The sequence below is a fragment of the Suricata suricatta genome, chromosome 10, assembly GCF_006229205.1.
Source record: "Suricata suricatta isolate VVHF042 chromosome 10, meerkat_22Aug2017_6uvM2_HiC, whole genome shotgun sequence".
Taxonomy (NCBI): domain Eukaryota; kingdom Metazoa; phylum Chordata; class Mammalia; order Carnivora; family Herpestidae; genus Suricata; species Suricata suricatta.
This window is the reverse complement of record NC_043709.1, coordinates 117,911,361-117,936,160: the sequence shown is the minus strand read 5'-3', so window position 1 is coordinate 117,936,160 and position 24,800 is coordinate 117,911,361. Positions and strand designations below refer to the sequence as shown.

The following is a 24,800-nucleotide window of genomic DNA, read 5'->3' as shown; positions in this document are numbered from 1 at the left end:
CCTTCCTCCCCACTCACTCAGTAGTGGTAATGTATCTAGAATATATTTAGACCCAAACTCTGCAGTGAAAGCCATTTATTTCAGGGATCCTTTCATGGAAACAAGCATATTTAACTGGGGTAAATGCGTGACTTTGAGACATTATTACCATGTTCTTATGTAACAACTAACAGGTCATAGCGGCACATACAGTCATAGTTCTCAGGGTAAACCCCCTAAACTCAAACTCAAAAATGAATTAGATTTAAGTTTTTATACCTTTATACACACACACACACACACAAACATATATGTGTATATATATTTATTTATATATATTTATACCTTTATATATGTAATTATATTTATATAATATAGCTCTTAATATATTTAACCATGGTCAAATAGTTTATTTTCTTTCTTTCCATTAATCTCACATTTCAAAAAATGCAGACATCCTTTATTTTTTTCTAAAATATTTATGCACTGAAGTTTTATCTTTATGAACTCACTGAAGGTTGAGAAGTTTCAATAAACTGCATAATATAAAAATTCAGAATTAGATTTAGTTATACAGCTAATACTTAGCTAAGTTACCAACTCTTTCTGGAAAACAAAAATTAAGGAAATAGTTTTATTCCCTTCAGGATTTTTTACTCTCCTGTTCAAAACAGTGTGTGTGTGTCTTTATGTGTGTGTTCCATTACTTTTTTCCTGACTTTAGATACAAAATGCAAAATAATCTATTTTATTTGGAGGTAGTGATTCCATTATTTCAGAATTATTCATATCAAAATGTAGTCAGAACGCACTTGTCCTAGGTCCTTCTTTCAGGGAAGCTGGTGGGCTTATACTGACTTCCATGGACTCTTATGTTGTGCTTCCCAGGTTCTTCCAGCAAGTTCAAGGTGTTAATTCCCACTGCTGTGGGGGGTTTACCGGCAGCTCACAGCTGGGTCCAGTCCCAGGACTTTCCTTCTGAAGTTACACATCCTCCAGGGAACATCTGCATTCACTGCCCAGTGCTCTGGGGATAGAATGGCCAGTGCAGCCCCTATCCCTCGGTTTGGGACATCTATGAAAGGGCCAGTGCAGCCCCAGAGCTCCCATGACATCCGCTGAGGCCCCTTAAATACCTGCATCCCTGCCCAGCTGTCCCCCTGCCCAGCCCAGTTTTCCCCACTTCACAGGGGGTTGTTGCTCCGAGAATTTCCAATAAACCTTGTGCATGAGAATCTGTGCCTCCGGGTCTGCTTCCCTGGGAACCCGACCTAAGATACTCTCCAGCCATCAAAATGTACTTTGTTTTAAATTGAATTCCCCTGAATCACATCTCAGATTTTCCACTGAAGTATTTCTGATGCAAGAGGAACATGAACTTGCATCCCTTGGGGGAGTCTAAATAGGCTCTTAGCCAGAAGCACTTCTCCATGAGCTCGGCATTTCTCTTAAGTCTCTTGTTTTACCTAATGAAAATTCTGTATTCTACGACATAATATATCCATGCTTTCTTAATATAAAAAAAACTTCCTCCAGGTATTCAAATGAAATGAGTACTCTGGGAAGATATCGTGTATTAATCTTCTGAATTCAATGCACTCTGCTGTATAATCCCTTTAAGAAGTTAAAAAAGTTCTCCTAAATTTTTAATCACAATGTCTTTATTCTTGGGTGTCACTCATGGAGTTAGCTCATCATTACAGGCAATGTATTTCTCATATGATTCTGTAAAAACTGAACAATATTAATTGTTCTCTTTTATAACCTGAACATTCTCAGTACACCTTAAATACTAAATGAAGATAGAATGTCAATCTGAAAGGCTACCTACTGCCTGATTCTAACTCTATGATATTTTGGAAAAGGTGAAACTGGAGACCATTAAAAAGAGGAGAAAAAACGGGGAGCATGGGATTTTTAGAGCAGTGAAGTTATTCTGTGTGACACGGTAAGGGTGGATAGACTGGACGTACCATAGATTGGACGTTTGTGTCCCCCAAATTTCATGTTGAAATGGGATGATATATGGAACTAGGATCTTCCAGAGGTGACTGGCTCATGATGGCAGAGCCTTCATGAATATAAAAATAGCTCTTGCTCCTTCCACCCAGTGAGGACACAGTAAGGAGACATCATCTAAGAGAAAGCAGCAATAGTACACCTCGGAATCTGTAACTCATATTTGATGTATTCCTTCTGAAATTTCTATGTTCTAGTTTCTCCAAATCCCTTTTATTTTTATTTATATTTTATTTAAGTTTTGTAATGCTTATTTATTTTTGAGAGAGAAGCAGAGTGCAAGCAGAGGAAGTGCAGAAAGACAGGAAGACACAGAATTTGAAGCAAGCTCCAGCATTAAGCCTTCAGCACAGAGCCTGAATCGGGGCTTGAACCCATGCACTGGGAGATCATGACCTGATATAAAGTTGGCCACTTAGGGGCTCCTGGGTGGCTCAGTCGGTTAAGCCTCTGACTTCGGCTCAGGTCAGATCTCACGTTCGTGGGTTCGAGCTCCGCATCAGGCTCTGCGCTGACAGCTAGCTCAGAGCCTGGAGCCTGCTTCTGGTTCTGTGTCTCCTTCTCCCTCTGCACCTCCCTCTCTCATGCTCTGTCTCTCTCTGTATCAAAAATGAATAAAACATTAAAAAAAAAAAAGTTGGCCACTTAAATGACTGAGCCACCCAGGTGCTCCTCTCCAAATTGCTTTTAAAATTCAGCTTTTAAAATTGAGGATTTGGCTCAGTCAGTTAATTGTTTGACCATTGATCTTGGCTTAGGTAAGATCTCACAGTTTGTGGGTTAGAGCACCACATAGACATGCTGCTGTCAGGTCAGAGCCTGCTTTGGATCCTCTGTCCGTCTCTCTGTCCTTCCCCCACTCACGCTCTCTCAACAATAAGTAAAATCATTTAGGGGCACCTGGGTGGCTCAGTGGGTTGAGCCTCTGGCTTCGGCTCAGGTCAGATCTCACATTCATGGGTTCGAGCCCCGCGTCAGGCTCTGTGCAGATAGCTAGCTCAGAGCCTGGAGCCTGCTTTTGGTTCTATGTCTCCTTCTCTCTCTGCCCCTCCCCCTCTCATGCTCTGTCTCTCTCTGTATCAAAAATAAATAAAACATTAAAAAAATAAATCTTAAAAAAAACAATAAATAAAATCATTTAAAATAAAATAAAATTCAACATTTAAAATATGCAATACTTTGACAAACGTAGTATGCACAAGTCAAGCACACAGGCCCATGACTTACCAGGCTGGTGAGCTGTTTAGTCAGCTTGTTTAGAACCAAAGGAACTGAAGTGCAAGGCCAGTGAACACATGAAGGGAGGAGTACCAGATCAGCCCCAACCCTAGGAAGCTTCCTTGGAAATGCATGCTGCCGTTCACCTTGTGAGACAGTTACTCTGTGTGACAGTATAACGTGATCAGGACAAGCCTGAGACTTATACCAGGAAAGCAAGCTGAAATAGCACAGTGTACACGGTGTCACTTTCATATACCCCAATTAGCCCTGTTAGAATAGGGGAAAAAAATGAAGAAAAGTAAGAGATAGAGGGCTGATCACGTATTGAAGACGGTGACGGAGAGAGAGAGGAGCAGAAGAGACACTCTGAAGAAATGTGGACTCATTTTGACAATACAATTCACTGTTGAACTTAAAGTTGCTTCTTCTTGCTAAGCCAGCACCCCTCAAGCTGTATCTGATTAGAGATATTGTGCAGACCTGATACTGGGGCAGGAAGAAGAAAGACGCTGCTGTGAAAGTTTAGTGTACATGCATGTACATGCACACATACACGCACTAATATACTATCTCATATTAGCTGTAGGGGAATGGTTCTCAAATGAATTACAAGTCTCAAGTGTACTGGGATCAATAATAAAGTGTTGCAGTTTGCAATGGGTTTTCTCTCCGTGTATTAGAGCGGATTCAGGAGTGTACCAACAATAAAGTTACACTCACTATATGCCACCAAATATGTTTCCTCCAGTGAAGAATAGGTGTGCATTTATAGTGAGCATCATAAGTTGTATGTAAGTCACTGCTCTCTAGTCTGGATTGCATGTGTACTATGATAAACACATGAGCTTTCGCTTCCATGTGCTTCAGGAGGAAATAAGTTAAGAAATGCTGCCTTGCAGTGTAGGGGATTTGTAGGCAAGCTGGTTTTGAGAAAAGTGATTCTGAAATGAGCAGAAAATCCCACCCTCAAAGCTATACTAGCTCCATCAAGAAATAGCAGTTCCATCATGTGACCCTATATTTTCTGGGTCTTTACCCATTTTTTGCTCTGACTTGTGATTTCATGTTGAGTTTGGACATTCCAATTCAGAGATGGAGAAGTTTCAATCTTCTTTTGAAAATATAGTGACATCTTAATGCCCAAAGAGTTAATGCCAAGAGGTATGTGTTCAATAAATAATTCTTAAATCAGTGAATAATAAATCAATTATTTAAGGGGTGCCTGGATGGCTCAGTCGGTTAAGTGTCCATCTTCGGCTCAGGTCATGATCTCACAGTTTGTGGGTTCGAGTCCCAAATCAAGCTCTGTGCTAACAGCTAGCTCAGAGCCTGAAGCCTGTCTTGTGATTCTGTGTCTCCTTCTCTCTCTGACCTCCTCTGCTCATGCTGTCTCTCACTATCTCTCAAAAATAAATAAAAAACATAAAAAAATAAATCAATTATTCAAATAGAAATTTTACTTTCCTTGATAATAGCCAGTTAAATAACAAAAATGGATAAAATAACGAATCCATTGACAAACTATTTCCATTGATTTAATAAGCCACAAAAATGGGTAGATCAGAAAAATAGAAACTGGGAAGTTATTTAAAAATATCCTCCCAATGTATTTTAATGAACCTTTAGCAACTAAAGCTATCATACATTCATATGGACACAGTAGGTTTTTACCAATTGCTTTAGTAAATTTTTGGTATTTTATGAAAGGACTTTTGCAAACAATGTTCTCTCCAGATATGAATAAACCTGCCCTTTTTGTTTTGTAATAAATCTCAGGATAGAGAAGAGGAAAAACTAAAACTAAAACACCTCACATAAAGGTGGGGGAGGGAACTGGCATTGTTAACTAACTTTCATATTCCCAGTAACTAAGCCTTTCCGCTCATCACCTCCTTCTGCTTCACTCTGCGTTCTACAGACAGTTACAGTTTGATGTTCTGGGTCTTTCTTTGCCCTACAGGATGAGTTTCACTGTTCACTTAGTTTGAGAAGAAGTTGAAATACCTTTCTTGTACCAATGAAAATTATTCCATACTGGTAATTTATAGTGAAACAGTGAAATGCTTTTATGATTTTTCATAGAAGTTCAATAAAAGCCTCATCTCAAGGATAATCTGATGGACTTTTATCTTTATGATTAATATGTGTAATGAAAGCAAAATTGATTGCCTGTTTTGGAAGGCAGCTATGCTCACCACTATACCACCAACGCACACTGATTGTCTATTTTGAAAGGAAAAAAGTATGCATAAGGAACTTCAGTTGTAAAGGGCAGGAATTAAGCTCTTGCCAAAGGTTGCCATGCTTGATGACATGAACGGTAAAATGCTCATTGAAAGATATGTCAAACATAAACAGGTAATTTTCTCTAGCACGTGTCTCATTTACAATATTCAAAAAGATCATAAAAATCACTATAGGACTATAGAAGGAGGAAAAGATTTTACACACACACGTGTGCACATGCACACACACACACATATTTCAATTCTTCAGAACTCTTGATTGGAGGATATTTCTTGAAAAACCCTTCCTAAAGTATAAAAATATCCATTTCTGGGGCGCCTGGGTGGCTCAGTCGGTTAAGCCTCCGACTTCATCTCAGGTCAGATCTCACATTCGTGGGTTCGAGCCCCGTGTCAGGCTCTGTGCTGGCAGTTAGCTCAGAGCCTGGAGCCTGCTTCTGGTTCTGTGTCTCCTTCTCTCTCTGCCCCTCCCCCTCTCATGCTCTGTCTCTCTCTGTATCAAAAATAAATAAAACATTAAAAAAATTAAAAAAATATCCATTTCTTTTTAAATTAATAATGGTTATCTCTAATTGGGAGTCATACATAAGGGAATAATTTTGATGTTATTTAATTTCAATAACTAACAGCTCAAATATTCCCGAAAAGATGGAATGTGACCTTTGGACTAAAGAAAACGGAAGTGCATGGCACATATAGAGATGTGTGGGGAGCATGCAGAGTATATGATAAGTCAGGAGGGCTAATCTGGCTTGTCAGAAGAGAAAAGTCAAGTCTGACAAGAGAGACAAAAGTAAGGAAAATCTTAAAGTTTCCAGAAGTTGGATCCAGTGTAGATGCTGATTAGAACCTGAGATGCCAAACAGAAAGTCATCATTATTTTCAAAGTGAAGAGTTATAGCCATTCAAGGCTAATCTAAAATAAATATAGGAGAAAGCTGAAAGAACTTCAAAATTTATGTATCAATTTTATCCAGGCACACAGGCACGCACATGCAGCCTCCAGCAGGTTGTTTGAAACCATGAAGCTCTTCACTAGTGATAGAAATGGTGGAGAAGGGCCAGGCAGGGGATGTTGAGCAACATAAGCAAAAATCAAAACAAAACAACCACGAGGCTACGATAGAGGAGTAAATACCCTACTGTTGGAGCTCCTACTCTCCCCCGGCTCAAATGGCGGTTGCAGACTTGAAAGAAAATCAAGAATATATTTATGGAGAATCAAGAGCTGAGGAAAGAGAACATATTTCAGAGGCCCCCAAAGAGTTATCACTTATACTCAAAGTCAAGGCTTGCTATGGTTATATCAAATCCCTTCCTAGCTAAAAAAATAGTGATAGCATGGGAAATGCCTGAAATTGCATAAATGAAGAATTTTCTGCCATCATATAACCCCAAATAATCGAAAACGTGGGTGAATGGGGGAACATATATAAAAATATAAAATGTTACAGTGGTTGCTGGTCATTTGTTTCTTGTCATGAAGCCTGGAACCCAGAGAGACCCTAGTGGATAACAGATTCATTCCTATTTTATCATTTCCAGATGGTGCTACAGTTCCTGGTCAGACATACCTATGCTGATGTGGCCTCTATTATACACAATGTTGGACCAGGTTATGTACTTGACCTAATTTAACGCTATTCACTTGATAGCTCTATCCCATATTAATTGCAACTTTATTTAATAGTTTAAAAATTCCCCAAATACTAAACTCTTGACTTCTAAATTTAGGGCCATTATTATTAAATGCATCCCTTTTTAAATTCATGTTTCATATTGCTTCAAATACATTTTCCAAAGAAGACTCCTGCTCACAAATGGTTCTCCATGCCTTAAGGAATTAAATCCACTGCACTGACAGGATGAAAAGTACCACTGTCCTGATGCCTGACTCAGCCTCATCTATGTTCTTCTCCCTATCAAATCTAAAACTGCAGAGGATCATGAATGTTTCAGGTATTATACCCTCTGCCGGCTGGGAAGGGACCAGGAAAGTAAATGTCATTGTCAATCCTGTGAGCGGGAAAGCTTTTACTTACATATATTTTGAGTATTTTGGCACCAATCAATTATTAGATTTTTCTGTCTTAGTGTAGAAGGCTTGAGATGGAGAGTGGAAAGCTATCTCTCCATAACACTCCATATACAACTGAAGGCAATCTAAAGACTTTTAAGCAATCTGTGAGGGGATATTGTTTAATTTCATGCACACTTTGGAAATAGCCCCTGTACATGTCTCAGGAAGGTCAAAGCAGAGAGAAATGATGGCGGGTGGTAGAGAAGACCACGCAGGAGTCACGTATAATCCTATGTGGTCTTTCAGAGACCTCTCTGCTGTAGTATCTTGACTATTTCTATGACCCAACCAGAGAAAGTGGCTGTGATACCAGAACTTTCAGTTAATATGGCACTCGCTCTAAAGACAGAGATAAATATAGCGATCCTTAATCTAATCAATGTTAACTTTTGAGAAATAGTAATAAATAGTTTTATCTAAAGTTTGGAGTGTTGCTACGATTGAATTATCATTACTTAAAATAATGCATAATTTTTAAGATTAATTTTTGCCTTTCTGTTATAATGATTAAAAGTGATTACTTTAGGGGCTCCTTGTTGCCTTAGTCAGTGGAGCATGTGACTCTTGATGTTGGGGGTGTGAGCTCAAGACCTCTGTTGGGTGTAGAGATTGCTTAAAAATAAAATCTTTTAAAAAAGTGATTACTTTAAAGTATATTGGGTTATCTAGCCCCATATGTGACTCTACAGAAGGCATGACTAACATTATGTTAATTACATTACAATCAGAAAGACCAGAAGGGGCAAAAAAAGCAATGTCAGTGTATTTTAGGACTTGGACTGACCTCCTAATTGATTAATCATTTGCTCCATCTGGCAGAAATGATCCAGCCTATTTCTTTAGACCTGTTTTTCCCAAAAACCTCGTTATTTCCCTAACCTCATGTTTTCTATTTTGAGCAAGTTTATGTTAGTGAAAATAACTCATACATATAAACCCATGTATGCTTTGTTAAGCCAAGAAAGTTGTGTGTTTTGTTTGTTTGTTTTCTATGTTCCCCATTTCCAACTGTTTCCACAAAGAGTGACCAGTTCTTTCTGGGTAAAATGTTCTCACCTGCCAATAAGATGTTATCAGAAAAACTATTATCAGAATTGTTGAGTCACCTGATTTTTAATTTAAAAAAAAATCTTAAAAATGATCTTTTAGTGAAGCAGTGTCACTTTCTTATTCTATTTCTTAGGCAACAAACAAACTTGTTTTCATAAAGTCTGGATATTTTCCAGATAACAACATATGTGTTCCAAGGAATCAGGAAAACCATAATAAAAGTAGACTCTAATAGCCCAAGAGAACAAAACAGAGCCAAATTGACCTTGGCAATGCAAAGCTCCCCAAATCTCTCAGACACACTTGGCCTGGTAAAACATTTGGTCTGCTGAGTATTTCTGAGTGAAAAGAAAGGATTTAGCAAAGATTATGATAATTTCCAAAAATGACTAGGAATTTAGGAATTGATTATTGTTTCCATATGGTAGAGAATTGCTAAACCACCACACCATGTCTTATTTTATGTATATGTTACTTATACATTAAAGTATTATGTATATATTTTGTATTTTATACAGATAGATGTATATGTTTATATGATAATATATAAACATGTTTATATGATAATATCAGTGTTCACATTAAGGCATTAACCTTTGAGATGGAGAGTTCAAAAAGTAACTTGTGGTTTATCTTCAGATTCAGGCTAGTAGAGTATGGTTCATATTGGGACTGATTTTGCCATGGTTTTCATTTGGATTTCTTCCCCCTAATTTAAAATTCCTTCTTGCCTGATGATCAGCAGGAAATCAAGTTAAGACCCATTGCATAGTATAATATACACGTTTCTCCAAATGTAGTCAAGGGGGAATTTGAGTGTTGCTCCCTAAGCCTGCTTGGTATTAGCTTTTAATGCCATTTTCTGGTTCTTGTGTTGTGTTCTTTTTTCCCCCCTTTAAATGTAATGCCCTTCCTGGAGTAAAAAGGAATTATCCCATCATTTGATAAACTCTGAGGACTCCATGACCCGCAATAATAGATTTAAAAGTTAACAATATTCTATAAGCCAGTAAATGAACTGGGGTTGACTGATTATCAGTTTCTTTCAGCTTTCTGTACATTAATCATAATTAATTTTAAAATTAGGCCCATGATCACTAAATGAATCAAAATTATAAAATGAATCATACATTAAAATATTTTAAATATTTTATCTATTATTGTTATACCACTTCTGATATAAAATGAATATCTACTCTGATCATACACTGACTTAAAATTTATTTTATATTTTTCTCCATCAATCTAAAAGTTAAAGATCACTCATTCTCACTAGAACTAAAACACACACACACACACACACACACACACACACACACACCCCAACAGCAACAACAACCACAATGGCAAAGGTGATTTTTCAACATAGAGGACCAAAACAAATGGCAGAAAATAAGCTATGCATATCACAAAATGCCATGTAAGATATATTAGAGGAGAGCTGCAAACTTCCGGCTAAGAGAGTCTGCAAAAGGGGCTGGCTTCCTTCAAGGACTATTAAGGACAGATTCACGGAAAAGGTGGCATTGCTCTGCCCTTGAAAGTGGAAAAGCATTTACACAAGAGGAGGTAAAGGGCAGGGCGTCCCAGCCATTGGAGTGGTAGGACTGATGTCATGGAGGTGACAGAACATGGGGCACAGCGGAGTAGAAGCAGGAGGTCCTACTTTAAGGGATTATTTTATGGACAGAGATGGATCAGACCAGAGCTGTAATAAAGGATAAGCAATGTTCTGAGTAGGCGATTGAGAGCCTCTATGGATCTTTCTTCTTTATAACTTGTGTGAATTTGTATATTTTGATTAGTTCCCTTTTATTTCTTCTATCTACACCGGAGTATAGCCAAAAAATGTATTATTCCTGGTTAGTTTTATAATTTGGTCCATATACTGCAGAGTATCCAAGCTTGATTATGATAGAGAAGAGGAATGGCCATCACGCAGACATGGATGATGTGGAGATTAGATATGAAAGAGTATAACTTTTAGGGGACCCTGAAGTATGGGCTTGGTCAATGCTATGCTTCCAACCAGCTCTTTTAGTTCTGATGGAGTGACATGAGGACCGTTAGAGATTGTTCACAGTGTTCATGGTAGGGGAGCAGATAGACCAGCTTCCAAAGCAAGCCTTCAAAGATACTGGAATTTGCCAGTTTTAGCCTCTGATTTAGTTCATCTTACTTCCGTCCCTCTCATTTTTCTGTGTTAGATTCTCAGTATCACATTTAATTTTTGGAACTATCCAAAATCCTTCCAACAAACTTAGTTTCTACTTAAGTTAGCCCTAGTCAGATTCTGAGTCTTGTAATAAAATAAATTTTTTTGATGTTGTGTTGAATAATAAGATGTAAGACCTACTTTTCTGGAACTTATTTCATAATAGGTACTAGAAGATGAATTTGGGAGTAATATACATGATAGTAATTTATTTAGATAAATCAGTTATGTAGCCATTATAGAGGTTTCGGTGAATAATAAGGATGCCTTGGAATAGAGTTTGGGAAGTAAAGTGGAAGAAGTCAGAGGGCAGGGGGTGAAGGAAGGGCAAAATCTATAGAATTTGCTGCTTGAGGTATGTTTAGAGTATGGAAATGAAAGGGTAAAACACACACACACACACACACACACACACACACACACACACACAAAGCAAGACAAAATAAAACCACTTATATTCATATCATCACTTCCAATCCAAATCCAGGACAGCACATACCATATTCTCAACAAACACTGACTGAATAAGGGGCAGACCTGCTCAAGTTCACCAACACAGTGAGCAGTGACGAGTCCTCTAACTACAGTGCCACCTCTACTTTCACCTGTCGGCCTTAAGCCCTGCAACCTCCTTAACGGAACCCTCCTCCTTCTCTGTGCACTCTCTCCCTCTCTGTCATTTTCTATCCATTCCTTCTGCTTTCCTGATCCTTGGGTACAAATCCAGTCCTGATCATAAAATGGCAGGTTTGGAAGGGACTTAAGGGATCATCTACTTCATTTCCCTGATGACAAAACATGGTCTCAGGAGTTAAAATGACTTTCAAAAAGTATATATTAAGGTATGATTTAGACTCATGTTTCCAATATTTTGTCCATTTGTCACCTCTCCACCACTCAATAAATGTTTACTCCAAATGTCACATGTCACTTTACTCCAAACGTCACATAACACTTTATTTGGTGGTGTTGCATATTCTCTGGCATGTCACTGTGGGGCCCCAAATACCCTGATTGAGAAATATTGGTTTAATGGAGGATTCTCTAAAAACATCTGCCTGAACCAACCATGAAGCACTCTTGTGAAAACTATGCCTAGAGATCCTGGATTTTGGATGGGAAGGGAAGGTGGGTAGAGGCACATCTTTTACAGAAACTTACAGAAAGAAGACAGCTCATGGTTTAATGCCAAAGGTCTTACTGTTTATTTTTTAACTATCCCCCAAAGCTGAATCTGTTCTATAACATAGTAGGCAACAATTCACTTATACTTAGGTAAACGTTAAAGACCCTGTTCACATCATCAGTTATAACGATTACTGCGATTATTTAGAATAGTAACTTTTCAGCCCATATTTCCTAGAACTTCGATGGGCTCTGGAGATGAAACCGACATGTTTCTCTTGCTCTTAAGGAGATCAGAATTAGTGGGAAGTGCATGTTTGCATGTGTGTGACAAAAGCTGAGAATAAGTAGGGGAAGAAAAGAAACTGAAGACAAAACCAGAGAAGACTTTGATGGAACAGTGACTGGGAGGAAGTAAGAACAGAGATGACCAAAAATTTACTGTTGGTAAGACAGAAGATTTTTTTGTTTGTTTGTTTTGTTTTCTGTTTTTTGTTTGTTTGTTTTTCCTTCAGATACATGGTAACGAAAAAGAGGTTGGCTGTGGACACAGGAACATTTGGAGGTGCAAAAGAGAAATTTAAGAGAGTTTGTTACAAATGGCAGTTATTTTCTAATCAAAGGATATAGGGACATTGGCAGAGTCAACAAAATTCAAGGAAACAGCTGGGAGATTCGAGGAATGTTGTAGAAAAGCAGTGCCAGGAGTGGGAAATAGATGTGTGTAGGACCCTGGACCGCCCAGCTAAGGTGATAAACCAACATTTTTAATGGTCCCAATGAGCATGACCAGCAGCAGCCTGGTAAATGCAAAGGATTATAGTAACCCAGTTTCAAAGACCGATAAGGTCATTATGACTGAACATGAACTAGATATTTATATTTATTCTACAGAGTTGGTCTGATAAATAAATGTGTCAATACATGCAAAGTACTTAGCACGATTCCTGGCACATAATTAGAAACCAAATTTATCTTTAGAAAATTGGATATAAAATAATTCAAAGTGCTGACTGAGAATGGAATGGAGATGTTAGATTGTTAAATCTGGGATTAGTGGGGGGGGATATAAAAAAGCTGCTTTGGGGCACCCGGGCGGCTCAGTCAGTTGAACGTCAAACTTCGGCTCAGGTCATGATCTCACGGTTGGTGGGTTCGAGCCCCGGGTCGGGCTCTGTGCTGACAGCTAGCTCAGAGCCTGGAGCCTGTCTTCGGAGTCTGTGTCTCCCTCTCTCTCTGCCCCTCCCCTGCCTGTGCTCTCACTGTCTCTCAAAAATAAATAAAAAACATTAAAAAAAATTTTAAAGTTGTTTTTTATGAGGGGGAGAGCTGGAAGTATTGAGGATCTAAAATTGTATTTTTTCCTATTAATTATGTTGGAAAACAGGTTTAGGAAGAGCATTCAGGAAGTAGAGGATATAATGATCAGATAAGATTTTCAACCCTAAAATTTCAGATGGGATGATAGGACCCAGGATGTAAGTGTGGGAGCTGGTTATGAAGGACCAAAAGATTTTTGAAGATGACTAGAATCGAAAAGATCAATATTTCACATAGGCTGAGGGACCTGGAAGGTGAAACTGCCCAGGATTTAGGATCCAGAGAAAAATCATTAGAAGGATAAGAACCCAGATGTGTGGCCTTAAAAAGAAGAAATGTTTTACATTTTTAGAACTGTTAACATTTTATTTTTTTAACTAATCTCTACACTCAATTGGGGCCCAAAGATTATAATCCCAAGATCAGTTACAACCCCACGATCAAGAGTTGGATGATCTGCTGATTGAGCCAGACAAGGATCCCAAAAAGAAGAAATTTTAAATAGTTTTATAAAAATAAAATTTTGAAAGAGGCATAGTGTAGCCATAAAGACAATGACCCTATTATTTAACTTCAAAAATCTGAGGACTTTATTACAAACAAATGGCCACTTCGGTGGGAGCATTGTAAGCAGCAGAAATTCAGATTTCAGTTAAGGAAATGATTTCTTACAAAAAGGGTTACTGACCAGACTCTAGTTTTCTTTATGCAATAGACTAAGAATTATAGATTGTACCAGAGAAACACTGAGGAGAAGGGAAATGGCCTGGAGAATGAGGGAAAGCAAATGTGAATGGAAAAGACAGTTGGGAGGATGACAGGTGACCAGAAGAATCTTTACCTTATATAGTACTGTGAACTTTCAGAAATAAAGAAAGTAGGCAATAGTGTTTTTTTTTTTAATAAAACTTTCTTCTATGTGTCTTAAAGAACTGTAATTGAAGTGGGGTGCCTGAGTGGCTTGGTCGGTTAAGCATCCGACTTCAGCTCAGGTCATGATGTCAGTTCATAGGTTCGAGCCCTGTGTTGGACTCTGTGCTGACAGCTAGCTCAGAGCCTGGAACCTGCTTTAGTTTCTGTGTGTGTGTCTCTCTCTGACCCTCCCCGACTTGTACTCTGTCTGTCTGTCTCTCTCTCTCCCTCTCTCAAAAGTAAGATAAACACATTTAAAAAAAGAACTGTAATTGAAGTAATTTGGTTGCCTACACATGAAAACTTTATAGTTAAGCTCATGGTCAGAAAAACTTTACCTCCCACCACATGTGTTGTTCTTCCTTCAATGTGCAAATAGCACTGTACCTGGACACAAATACTATTCACCAGGAACTCCCAGTTCTTCTATTTTTAGACAGTAAACACATACTTGCACATCCCATCTACTAAGATATCACTCACCTCCAAAGGCACATTCTGGGGTGAACGAGATGTCATCAAGGGCAATAAAAATGTCCTCATTCCCATCCAAATCAGCTTCAAATGCCACTTTAAATGCACTGTTACTGGAGAGAGGTACATGTCCGTGCATCCAACCAGTTCTTTTATTTCCAATCCCTGACCACATGAGGATGTTTAGCCCAGATTCCTCAATGGTATATATCTAATAATGGAATGGGGGGGGGGGGAAAGAAAAGGTAACTACGGTTTGCATGTTACACCTGTATGGCAACCCGCTTGTTAAGGAAAGAATGGAGTCTGGCAATGTGGCAGCACAACACCATGACTATACTTTCTATCTGTATATATTAGGGTTACAAAGTGAGTTGTATTTTCTTTAAGTTGTTAGACCTTTGTTTGGTTTGGTTTTTGTCATGTCAATTTCTATGTATCATATTAGGTAGGGCCAGAACCTGTAACTATCTTAAGAATCTACAAGAGCTTGGAGAAGGTATTAAACCAGAATTTCTCATTGCTAAAGGACTTTATCCATGTTTCACCAAGGTTGTTTTAAAAGAGGAGAACCCTTATAGTAAGTGACCCTGATCATACACAAGTCATTTCAGAAGCCAAAGCAATGTGCATAACATCTTTACTATTTTCACAAACAGGAAATCTTCCTGAACTAACACCAATATCCAAGACTTATTTTAAGTCCAGGAAGTAACATATTCAACAAATAAACAGTAAAATAGCAATGAAGTTAGCTTTGAAATCAACCATCATGCCAAGTTCCAATAATCTTTTTAAAATGTAAAAACAATTCAAAACAAAATAAAAAAATGCTATTTCCTAGTGCTCTTCAAAAAAAATCTATATTTTAAATAAGACAAAAATAAGTAAGGTTGCAAACATATTTTTCTATATTACCTTTTTGTACCTAACTTTCAGTTATCATTTCCCTAGAAATGATATATATATATATATATATATATATATATATATAATAGTTTGTAATGTAAGTTAATAATCATATACACAACTCTTTCATTTACATGGGAAAAATATGGCCCAGAGGAGAGAAAACACATGAATAATAATTTTCTTCTATTGCAACAGTGTTTCTGTCCAATGATGTTCCTTCCTACTAAAAAGTCTTATTTTTTTCTTAATATCAAAATTTTTCTAAAGATAATTTATCCTGTAAAAGTTTATCCAAATTTTATACTACTAGGATCTAGAGTCAGCAATTAGCACGCTGCTAATGTTCACTATCACAAAAAGTCTAAGTTAGAAATCCATAGGTATTTATCCAAAGGATGCAAAAATGCTGAATTAAAGGGGCACAAGCACTCTGATGTTTATAGCAGCACCATCAACTATAGCCAAAGTATGGAAAGAGCCCAAATGTTCATCGACTGATGAATGGATAAAGAAAAGGTGGTGTGTACACCCACACACAATATATTACTTGGTGATCAGAAAGAAAGAAATCTTGCCATTTGCAGTGACATGGATGAAGCCAGAGTATATTATTCTAAGTGAAATAAATCAGTCAGAGAAAGACAATTATATGATTTCATGCACGTGTGGAATTTAAAAAACAAAACATGTGAACATAGGGGAAAGGAAGCAAAAATAAGATAAAAACAAAGAGGGAGGCAAACCTTAAGAGACTCTAACATACAGAGAACAATCTGAGGGCTGCTGGCGGGGTGTTGGGTGGGGACATGGGCCAAAAGGGTGATGGGCATTAAGGAGGTCACTTGGGATAAGCACTGGGTGTACATGTAAGTAATGAGCCACTTAAACTGTCTTCCTGAAAGCATTATAACACTACGTGTTAACTACCTGGATTTAAGTTTTAAAAGAATTTACCTCTTAATGGAAGGTAAAACATTTTTTTAAATACATCAAGATAATCATAGACAAAGAAAAACGGAAAAACTTGCCAAGGTTTGGAAACATGAAATGTGAGATTTAACATTAACAGTGTGGAAAAGCACACATTTTCTAGCAAAAATCACTTATTATACTGACTCCTCAGTAAGTGAAATAAGCTAAAAGTCAGTATGAAAAGAATTTGGGTCATCTGAGTATTTCCTACCTCACACATAAGCAAACACTCATCCCAAAGACTCTTCAGCTCTAGGATCTGGTAGGTGCCTATTTCTAAAACTAAATTAATTTTTCAAAAGAATTAAAGAGGTAAGAAGCTTCCAATTTAATATAATAACAGGACAATGTTACAAAATCAACCAAAAGTGAACTGTCTCAGACTCTTTTGTTTTCTTCATAAATCCTAGGTTACATCATAAAGATTTAAAAGGAGATGGTTTTATTTATGTTATAACTCTTTTTCTAAAAAAAAAATTCAGAAAATCAAATTACATGAAAATAAAGCTGAATACTTCCTGCCTTTTTTTCAAAACCCTAGTATAAATGTATTTTATTAACATATCTATTTTTATAGTTTTTCACTTCACTTTTCTCTCTGCTTCCAGTGTTCTTAATCTTCAGTTGATCTTACATGTTCATGCCAAATTCCATTTCCCGCAGTCTTCCTTTTCTCTCATTTTCCCAAATCCGCCACAACAACCCCTGCCTGTTCTATGTGCCCCCAGCCTCCCCGGTGCCCCATCATGAGCATTAACTCTCCAATAAACTTCAAAGCACATCATCCCGTTATTTCATCCTAGTACAGTCCACGTTAATTCTGAGAAATTTCACCAATTCATTACTTAGTGGCAGTGAAAGTTTTTGATAGTCGCATGGGTTGTTTCAATTGTAACATGTAGTATTAAATTGAATAATTGCATGTTATGTCCAATGTTTCTGTAGCCACAATGGCCAATGGTAAAGCTACGAGGCTCATTTAAACACTTCAGATAATCTGATTTTTTTCTTTATGGACAAAAAGAAACCCACTAAAGAATAACATTATGTATTTCTTTCAATGAAAATAATGCTCACTGTCCAAAAAAAAAGTTTGTGATAACCATCACCAAAATAGTTATGTTTAAAAAACTTTTTAGGGGCACCTGCGTGGCTCAGTCAGTAAGTGTCTAACTCTTGATTTTGGTTCAGTTTATGGTTTCATGGCTCATGAGAATGAGCCCCGTACTGGGCTTTGATCAGTGCAGAGACTGCTTGGGATCTCTCACCCTCTCTCTCATTCTGCCCCTGAACTGCTAGTGTGCATGCACATGCATACACTCTTTCTAAATAAATAAACTTAAAAAAATTTTTTAAACATCTACTACTTTGAAAAAGTAAAATGGCTAATATCCTTGAAAAGCAGTTTAATTTGCCCCTAATTGTATATTTTATTACACATATTTTACTGAAAAACAATTTATGTTGCAATAATAGCTTACTATTTGAAATAACTTCTCAAATCAGCAACTGGACAAATTATTTGGCTACTTCTATTTTGATATTCTATGGTTGGATGCTTATCCATTAATACCATAACAGTCAACATCACATGTAATGAAACATTTTCTCATGATTTTTATCATAAAACAAAATGGATTCAAAGAATACATAAATAAAACATTATGTGTCGATATTATAAACAAGATTATATTATATTAAAAATGATGGTATAATTGTAACTACTTATATGATAGGGAAAACTTGAAGAGAACTTGCTAAATTAAAACAGAATTATATGTCATATAAATACAAATATAATAATATCCAATTAAATTTATGTTACGTTTTTTGAGGAGGACACTCCTCAACATTTATTTAGGAGAAGCGTACCTTTGGAGAAAAATATCAACAGATATGAAGAGGTAATAGGAAACATGAGTATTAATGTTAACAAATTACAGAATAGTATCAAAACAAGAGAGAAGCTACTTAGATAACATCCAACTATGTATGTTTCTAGGCAAAACATTGGAAGAGTCTGATTGGTAGATTTTCCTGAAGTTCCTCTCCTGAAGTCAGTCACAATCTCCGAGGGCCTACAACAGTGAAGGAAGGCTGATGCTGATTTAAAGTGTCTTAATGGACACTTCTGGATATCAAAAACACCTTATCTATTTCATTATATATTTATCTTACTGGAATTAGTGCATCGGTAAGATGAAACCTTACTTTTACTTGGTCCCAGATATTCTGCTAGATGTCTGCTCACTAATCACCACTGATAGCACAAAGGAATGAACTGAGCTACACTTAATCCATATCAATGCAGTTTCTCTTGGCTTTATTTGTAAACACTTGAACTTATATAATAGAAGAAAGAAAAAAATCAAAAGTATTAAAAGAAGAAATTTGCCTCAAAAAGAAGTTATAGGCTATAAACTCATTTAATAAAAGATATAAATGATCAATATTAATGAGAATTGAGTGCATTCACATACAGTATGTTAATGTGAGCCCTACTACGCATGTGGGTATAGAGTAGGCCTATTGACTGCCCTCTACACATTTGGATTAGGGTTGTAGAGAGATATTAAACAATTCATTATTCATACACAGCACGGGCTTCCAGTCCTCCGTATAGCATGCAAGGAGATTAGAAATCATCATGCCAGTCTTAGCAGCAAGGAAAAACCTGAGCTGAAAATCAGCAGTTCTTCTTAGTTCCTTCAGACAATTGATGTCACAGAGTAATCATGACCATTGCCCCCACCCCCCAATTTGGGGAGGAAGATAGGCAGAACCAAAGAATCACAACTTACAGGGGCAAAAGCCCAGGCAAAGAAACTCCTGTGGGAACCAGTAGCAGGGTAGGAGAACCTGGATTGAAACTGATGAATTGCTGGACTTGTCCCTATGGACAAGTTTCAAAGTCAAGCATTCTTGAAGGGATCACACTACTGTGAACTTGACCTCTAGGAGCTCTACCAGTTTCTCACACTGAAAATCAGAAAAAAACTCCCTCAGAATTTTGGCAAATAAAGAGGAAAAGTAGCCATTTTGAAATATACACAAAGCATTCTGTTCTTCCTAGCACAATTGCCCTTAGGACAAACTACTTAAAAAAATGTAATTTACTGGGGTTTATCAGGGCCTAACTACACTGGAGAAAGGAAAATACCTAACTCTAGCTCCTGGTAGCTTTCCAGGGTGGGTAAGAGAAATTCCAGCCACATCTACCCTTTCTGTCTCACATCAGAAATGTAAAAACAAACAAACAAACAGACAAAAAACTGCCAAAAAAAACCCTAGAAAGGCTACTGTGAAGGATACAACCCCAGTGATACTAAAGGACTCAACTGAGACCTACCTAATCATAGGCCCCAAACTTACCAACACATGAGGAGAGTTTCTCTGTAAGAACAGGGAAATACAATGAAATAATAGCACACTGAAGACCTTGTTTAGAAATAAATCTCTCTCGATACCCAAAGATAACAGGGAAGACAAAGACAACAGAGGAAATTATAAGTGGTATCTATAGTTACAACAAAAAATGAACATATTCTAACCTCTAGTTAGATACACATATTACCTAACACAAAAGGCCCAATTCCTTCTACCCAGTACATCATGGCAGTCATTCATAAAAGACAAAAAACACAGTTTGAAGAGACAGAGCAAGCAACACAACCTCGTTTGGATAGACTAAAGACATGGAAGCATCTTATTCAAGCATGGAATTAATACAAGTATATTTAATAAGATAAGGGCTCTAAATAGAAAACATAGAATGCAAAAATAGATGGATAGTATAAACAGATATGGAAACTCTAAGAAACGATCAAAAGGAAATACTAGAAATAAATAGAAACACTAACAGAAATGAAGCATGCCTTTGATGAGTTCATCAATAGACTGCCCACAGGAGAGGAAAGATCAGTAAGCTTGAAGATATGTCAATAGAAACCACCAAATCTGAAATGTAAAAAAAAAAAAAAAAAGACTGAGAAAAATGTAACAGAATATCTAAGAACTGTGGAATGGTTACAAAAAGTGTCATATGCATAATGTAAATACCAAAAGGAGAAGAAAAAGAAAGAACAGAAGAAATATTTAAAGTCATAGGGAATGGTAATTTCCCAAAATTAATGATAAAGACCAAACCACAGATCCTGGAAGATGTCTGAACACCAAATATTTATCTACACCTGGTCATAAGATATTAAAACTGCAGAGGATCAAAGACAAAGTGAAAATCTTGAAAGAAGCCAGCTTATGAAGGACTACCTTACTTATAGAGAAGCGATAATAATTACATCAAATTCCCTTTAGAACCATACAAACAAAAAGATAGTGGAATAAAAACACTTAAAGTAGTGAAAGAGAGAGAGGGAGAAAAAGACTTCAAATTAGAATTCTGTATTCAATAAAATTATTTATCAAAGTAAAGAAGAAATAAAGATTTTCTCAAATATAAGTTAAAATAATTTTTTGTCAGTATCCATGCCTTGCAGGTAAAGTTAGAATAAGTTCTTTAGAAAGGAGGGAAATGGTATCAGTCAGAAAATCAGATCTACATAAAGAAGGATGTTAGGAATATATGAAGTAAATAAATACACTATTTTTATTATTAATTGATTAAATAATTAACAGGTTGTTCAAAATAATAATACCAAGATTACCAAGATTGTATTCAGATTTTAGTTTTGGGGTAAGTGAAATAAATGAATGGCAGCATGTTCTAAAAGATGGGAAGGAGGACTTGGGATTGCTGTTTATAATGTCCTTGCACTACCCATGAAGTGGCATAGTGCTATTTGAAAGTGGACCTGGATTACTTGTAAATGCAGACTGCAAACACATGAGCCAAAAATTAAAAAAAATTAAAGAAGTATAATTGATATGCTATGAAAGGAGAAAAAAAAAGAAATCATATAAGATGCTCAATTAAAACAAAAGCCAAACAGAGTAGAGGGTGAGAAAGAGAGACAGAAAGAAAGAAGGGAAGGGAAGGGAAGGGAAGGAAAAAAGAACAAGATATACAAGTATAAAATAAAAACAAATATGCTAGATATTCAACTATGAATAATCACTTTAAATTTTAGATTTCTGAATATGCCAATTAAAAGGGACTGTTATATTGAATTAAAAAAATACCTAACTATATGTTGTCTGTAAGAAACTCAAGTATCAAGGCACAGATAGATGAAAAGTAAAAGGATAAAGATATACCACGCTAATATTAATGAAAAGAAAGCTGGGAAACCTATATTAAATTTGGACAGAGCAAATTCAGAGAAAGGAAAATTGTCAGGAACAAATAATGAAGACAGTGGTCAATTCTCTAAGAAGACAACAATCTTAAATGTGTATGCACCTAGTAGCACTACATCAAATACTTGAGGCAAAACCTGGAAGAAGTACAAGGAGAAATAGATGAATACAGTTGGAGACTTCAAAATCCCTCTATCAGTAATCAGATCAGGAGTCATCCAATCAGTAAGGGTATAGCTGAACTGAGCAGTATCAATCAACTTTCCGTTTATAGAATACTTCAGCAACTGCAGAACACACACTTCTCTAAAATTCACAGGGAACACTCAGAAAGACGGATGACGCTCTGAGCAATCAAATACACTCTAGCAAATTTAAAAGAATAGAAATCATACAATATATGTTCTCAGATCACAATGGAGTTTAACTAGAAAACAATAATAGGAAGATAGCTGAGAAGCCCAAAATGACTGAGATTATACAACATACTTATGAATAACACAGGGTTAAAGAAGAAATTATAAGAAAAAACCTAAAATTATTTCAAACTAAATGAAAATTAAAATCAATTAAAATTTGTGGGATGTAGTGAAGCAGTACTCATGGGGTCATTGTATAGAATTAAATGCATGTAATAGAAAGTAAAAGAGATCTGAAATCAATCATCTAAGCTGGTTCTTTGAAAAGAGGAATAAAATTCTAGTCAGGCTACCTCAGGAAGATAAAGAAGATACAAATATAAATATCAGATATGAAAGAGGAATTATACCTATAAAAGGATAATAAAGGATTATTAACAGCTCTATGTCCACAAATTTAATAAACTAGATGAAATGGGCTAATTCCTTTAAAAGGCATATCTTATGAAAATTCACATAAGGATAAATAGATAATCTGAATAGGTTTATAAAATTAAAGAAATGGAATCAATTATTTAAAAGAGAAAGCACCAAGCCCAGACAGATTCACTGGTGAATTCTACCATATATTTAAGAAAGAAATTATACCAATTATCTACAATCATAAAACAGAAGCAAAAGAAACATTTCTGAATTCATTCTATGAGGCCAGCTTTGCCCTAAATTCTTTTGTTTAAAATTTTTATTTATTTTTTTAGCTTTACCCTAAGTTCAAAACCAGGCAAAGACATTACTAGAAAGAAACCCTATACACTAATATCTCATATGAATTTAAAAATTCTCAACAAAATATTGGCAAATTTAATAATGTGTAAAAGAATGATAAATATCCATTAGGTGAGATTTATCCCAGGTATGCAAGGCTGACAAACATTGGAAAATCAATTAATGCAATCTATTATATCAGCAGGTTATAGAAGAAAAAGCATCTAATAATATTGATAGATGCAGAAGAAGCAGAGGACAAAATCCAACACTCATTCACGATAACAACTCTTAGGAAACTAGAAATAGGAATGAAGCTTCCTCAGCTTGATGAAGAACATCTTTAAAGAACCTATAGCTAACCCCATCCTTCATGGTGAGAAATTACATACTCTCCTGCTAAGATCAGAAACAAGCAAAAACATGTGCCCTCACTGCTTCCATTCAATATTGTACTGGAAGTTCTAGCTAATGTGATGAAAAAAAGAAAAAAAAGATATGCTGATCATGTACAAATAAAAATGCCTTTGTCTGCAAGTGACATGATTGACGATATAGAAAATCCCACAGTATTAATAATAACAACAAACTCCCCAAACTACTAAGTAATTTATAGCAAGGCTGAAAATACAAGGTTAATACACAAAAGTCATTGATTTTCTTATAATGTAGCAATGAACAATTGGACTGGAAATTAAAAACACAATACTATTTATATTAGCATAAAAGTACATGATTCATATGAAGAACATAAAACTCATGAAAAAAAAGATCTAAATAAATGGATGATATTCCATGAGGCAGACTCAATATTGTCAAGATGTAAGTTCTCAACTTGATATATAAATTCAATTCAATCCACGTCAAAACCTCAGCAAGGAAGTTTGAGGCTACTGTCAAATGCATTTAAAGTTTATGAGGAAAGACAAAAGACATAAAACAGCCAATACAATACTGAAGATGAAGAACAAAGTCAGAGTACCGACGCTACCTGACTGCAAGACATTTTAAATATACAGCAATCAAGTCAAGGTGGATTGGTGAAAGAACAGATGAACTGATCAGCAGAACTTAAAAGAATGCCTGGGCACAGACCCATATATAGTCAACTGATTTTTTGATAAAGGAACAAAGGCAATTCAATGACAAAGATTAGTATTTTCAATATATGATACCAAAACAACTTGATCCAATTGCAAAAAAGCGATCCTAGATATAGAACTTCAGTATATCACCCAAATTAATTCAAGATGGCTTACAGACCTAAATATCTACTGGCAAACTATAAAATTACTAAGAGATTCTATAAGAGAAAAATCTATATAGTCTTGGGTTGTAAGATGACTTATCATGATCTGTGAGTAAAGAAATTGGTAAGGCAGACCTCACTGAAATTAAAAACTTCTGAGGCACCTGGGTGACTTAGTTGGTTAAGCATCTCTCTCTTTTTCTAGTTTTTTAATGTTTATTCATTTTTGAGAGACAGAGCATGAGTGGGGGAGGGGCAGAGAGAGAGGGAGGTACATAATCTGCAGTAGGCTCCAGGCTCTGAGCAGACAGCACAGAGCCCGACATGGGGCTAGAACTCATAGACTGTGAGATCATGACCTGAGCCAAAGTCGAATGCTTAACTGACTGAGGCACCCAGGTGCCCCTAACATTCGACTCTTGATCTCAGCTCAGGGTTCCTGAGATAGAGCCCTGCATCAGCAGGAAGCCTGCTTGGGATTTTCTCTCCAGTCTCTCTCTGGCTCTCCCCCAGTCACACACACTAGAAACAAACAAACAAACAAACAAACATTTTAAAAAGAAATGAAAACTACTGCTCTGTTAAAGACACCATTATAATAATGAAAAGACACCACAAAACTGAAGAAAGAATTTTTAAAACACAA

At 36.4% G+C, this 24,800-nt stretch overlaps 1 protein-coding gene across 1 annotated transcript in view; it reads right to left on the bottom strand.

Annotated features, from left to right (window-relative positions):
- MALRD1 (MAM and LDL receptor class A domain containing 1) overlaps positions 1 to 24,800 on the bottom strand; it is a 759,741-nt gene that overhangs the window by 150,951 nt on the left and 583,990 nt on the right. Inside the window, exon 35 of the mRNA XM_029955581.1 lies at positions 14,651 to 14,852. Coding sequence (XP_029811441.1) covers positions 14,651 to 14,852 — 202 coding nt within the window. The remainder of the gene's footprint in view (positions 1 to 14,650; positions 14,853 to 24,800) is intronic.